Source organism: Cebus imitator, unplaced genomic scaffold (genome assembly GCF_001604975.1).
Source record: "Cebus imitator isolate Cc_AM_T3 unplaced genomic scaffold, Cebus_imitator-1.0 Scaffold356, whole genome shotgun sequence".
NCBI lineage: Eukaryota > Metazoa > Chordata > Mammalia > Primates > Cebidae > Cebus > Cebus imitator.
This window is the reverse complement of record NW_016107671.1, coordinates 2,155,980-2,158,221: the sequence shown is the minus strand read 5'-3', so window position 1 is coordinate 2,158,221 and position 2,242 is coordinate 2,155,980. Positions and strand designations below refer to the sequence as shown.

At 40.9% G+C, this 2,242-nt stretch overlaps 1 protein-coding gene across 3 annotated transcripts in view; it reads right to left on the bottom strand.

Annotated features, from left to right (window-relative positions):
- ZNF382 (zinc finger protein 382) overlaps positions 1 to 1,997 on the bottom strand; it is a 21,830-nt gene extending 19,833 nt beyond the window's left edge. The window contains exons 1-2 of one of the 3 annotated variants that reach the window (XM_037730646.1): positions 967 to 1,997; positions 414 to 565 (exon numbers count right to left, since the gene is read on the bottom strand). In XM_037730646.1, coding sequence (XP_037586574.1) covers positions 414 to 552 — 139 coding nt within the window. In that variant the 5' untranslated portion in view covers positions 553 to 565; positions 967 to 1,997. Of the gene's footprint in view, positions 1 to 413 lie in introns of all 3 variants that reach the window. The other 2 variants (XM_017506641.2, XM_017506640.2) reach the window with 2 other exon arrangements.
- Positions 1,998 to 2,242: the final 245 nt, after the last annotated feature.

Genomic DNA, 2,242 nt, shown 5'->3' with positions numbered 1-2,242 from the left:
TTGAGATAGTCTCGCTGTCACCCAGGCTGGAGTGCAGTGGTGCAGTCTCGACTCACTGCAACCTCTGTCTCCCAGGTTCAAGTGACTGTCATGCTTCAGCCTCTTAAGTAGCTGGGATTACAGGCATGTGCCACCACACCCAGATATTTTTTGTACTTTTTAGCAGAGACGGGGTTTCACCATGTTGGCCAGGCTGGTCTCAAACTCCTGGCCTCAAGTAATCCGCCCACCTTGGCCTCCCAAAGTGCTAGGTTTACAGGTGTGAGCCACTGAGTCCAGTGATATAATCATATTTTCTGCTAAAAAAAAAAAATGGATTCATCACCTCTAATCCCTGAAATTGAAAGTTCTATGTTTCAGGAATTCATGGAAGGAGATGCATGACACTGAAAGATTCAAGGAGTGTTTCTTACCCACAGATATGAAGTGGCAATAGTTTTCCAACATCACATCCCTGTAGAGGGCCTTCTGAGCAGGGTCTAGTTGTTGCCACTCCTCCTGGGTGAAGTCCACAGTCACATCCTTGAATGACACTGATCCCTGTAAGGGCATACTCTAGTTCATCCTGAAGTGATCGGAAATGGGTGAGAACTAGATGTTGGAGACCTAAGTTCTGACAATGTTTACTGGTCAGACTAGTTTCCTAATTTATGTTTTATATTGTATAAAATTCTCTCTGAAAATATATCCATCTATATTTACTCATAATCTCATACTAAACATACTGAGATCACACTATTTGTCCTGAATGTGACTGGTTGCCTGATAGACCAAAATGAATAAAATCCTGACCCTGCTCGTGAGAAGTTACAGACTAAGAGAGAGGCATACATGTAAATACATGCACTTAGTAGGTTTTATAGATGCAATGACAGAAATACGTACAAGGTAAAGGATCACAAAGCAAAGAAAAATTTCATTTTGTATTCTGAGGCTTCATTGAGGACATAAAAGTTTTGTACTCACAATGAATTTGTTTTGTAGGAATACAGGGCATCAGCTTTTAAAAATTCATGGGGAGAAAAAAACCAGTTAGTAAATCAGGAAATAGCAAAAGGTACAGTATGTTAGGAAACAGTCTTTGAGTTCTAAGAAGGAAAAGATATATGGAGTAGGCAGTGGGCATATTATGACATGATACTAGATTTTTTTTCCTACAGAGCAGTGGTCTTAAAGATGTACTGAACATATTCCCAACATTGTAGCTATTTACAAACCATCAGTAGTCATTTAGGAAAATCTACATTGTTAATGATTACTGCTCTTGAATGAATGTAAACTGTTAGTATTTTATTTCCTTCCAGTATACTATCTTGTATATTCTACTGTGATGCATGCCCTACTTTGAGTCTGTTGCTTTAAGGAACATAAAGAACATGAATAAACAAGTTGACATACATGTTATGTGATAAATGTTTTGAGGCAATGTTCCCTAAGACTGGGGAAGGCTTAATGTATGTTAGGTGGGGATGACAATTAAGTAACTATGGTTAGAGATGACTCCTAGATTTAGGTAGTATCAGCAGGCTGACAGACGATAACGACTCCTACACGACCACCATTACAACAGAGATGGTCGTAAACTGGCTGTACAGTGGAAAAGATACAGGCATGTTATTTGCATAGGCAAATGCATGGCTGCTGGGACTATAAAGTGAAAATGGGAAACAGAAGAAAATGCAGGCTGTACCAAAGGAAGTAATGAGGCAAACCTTGGAAATGTACTTTAAGTGTCTGTGGAACATACAGGTGGTGATAGCTATTGGAGGTTGGATATATGGTTCTGACACTCTGTACAGAGGTCTAGAATGGAAAAGGGTATTTGAGAGTCACTAGAATCAGACTAAGTGTAGCCTTCAGAGTGAATCTGATTGTGCATAGAGAAAAAGAGACTGTGAAGAGAAGAGGACCAATTAGCATTTGGGGAAGCCAGTACTTTAAAGGTTGGTAGATGAATTAAAGGTCACGAGGAATTTTCTTTTTTTTTTTTTGAGACGAAGTTTCACTCTTGTTGCCCAGCCTGGAGTGCGATGGCACAATCTCAGCTCACCGCAACCTCCACCTCCTGGGTTCAAGCAATTCTCCTGCCTCAGCCTCCCAAGTAGCTAGGATTATAGGCATGTGCCACCATGCCTGGCTAATTTTGTATTTTTAGTAGAGACGGGGTTTCTCCATATTGGTCAGGCTGGTCTCGAACTCCCGACCTCAGGTGATCCAGCCCGCCTTGGCCTCCCAAAGTGCT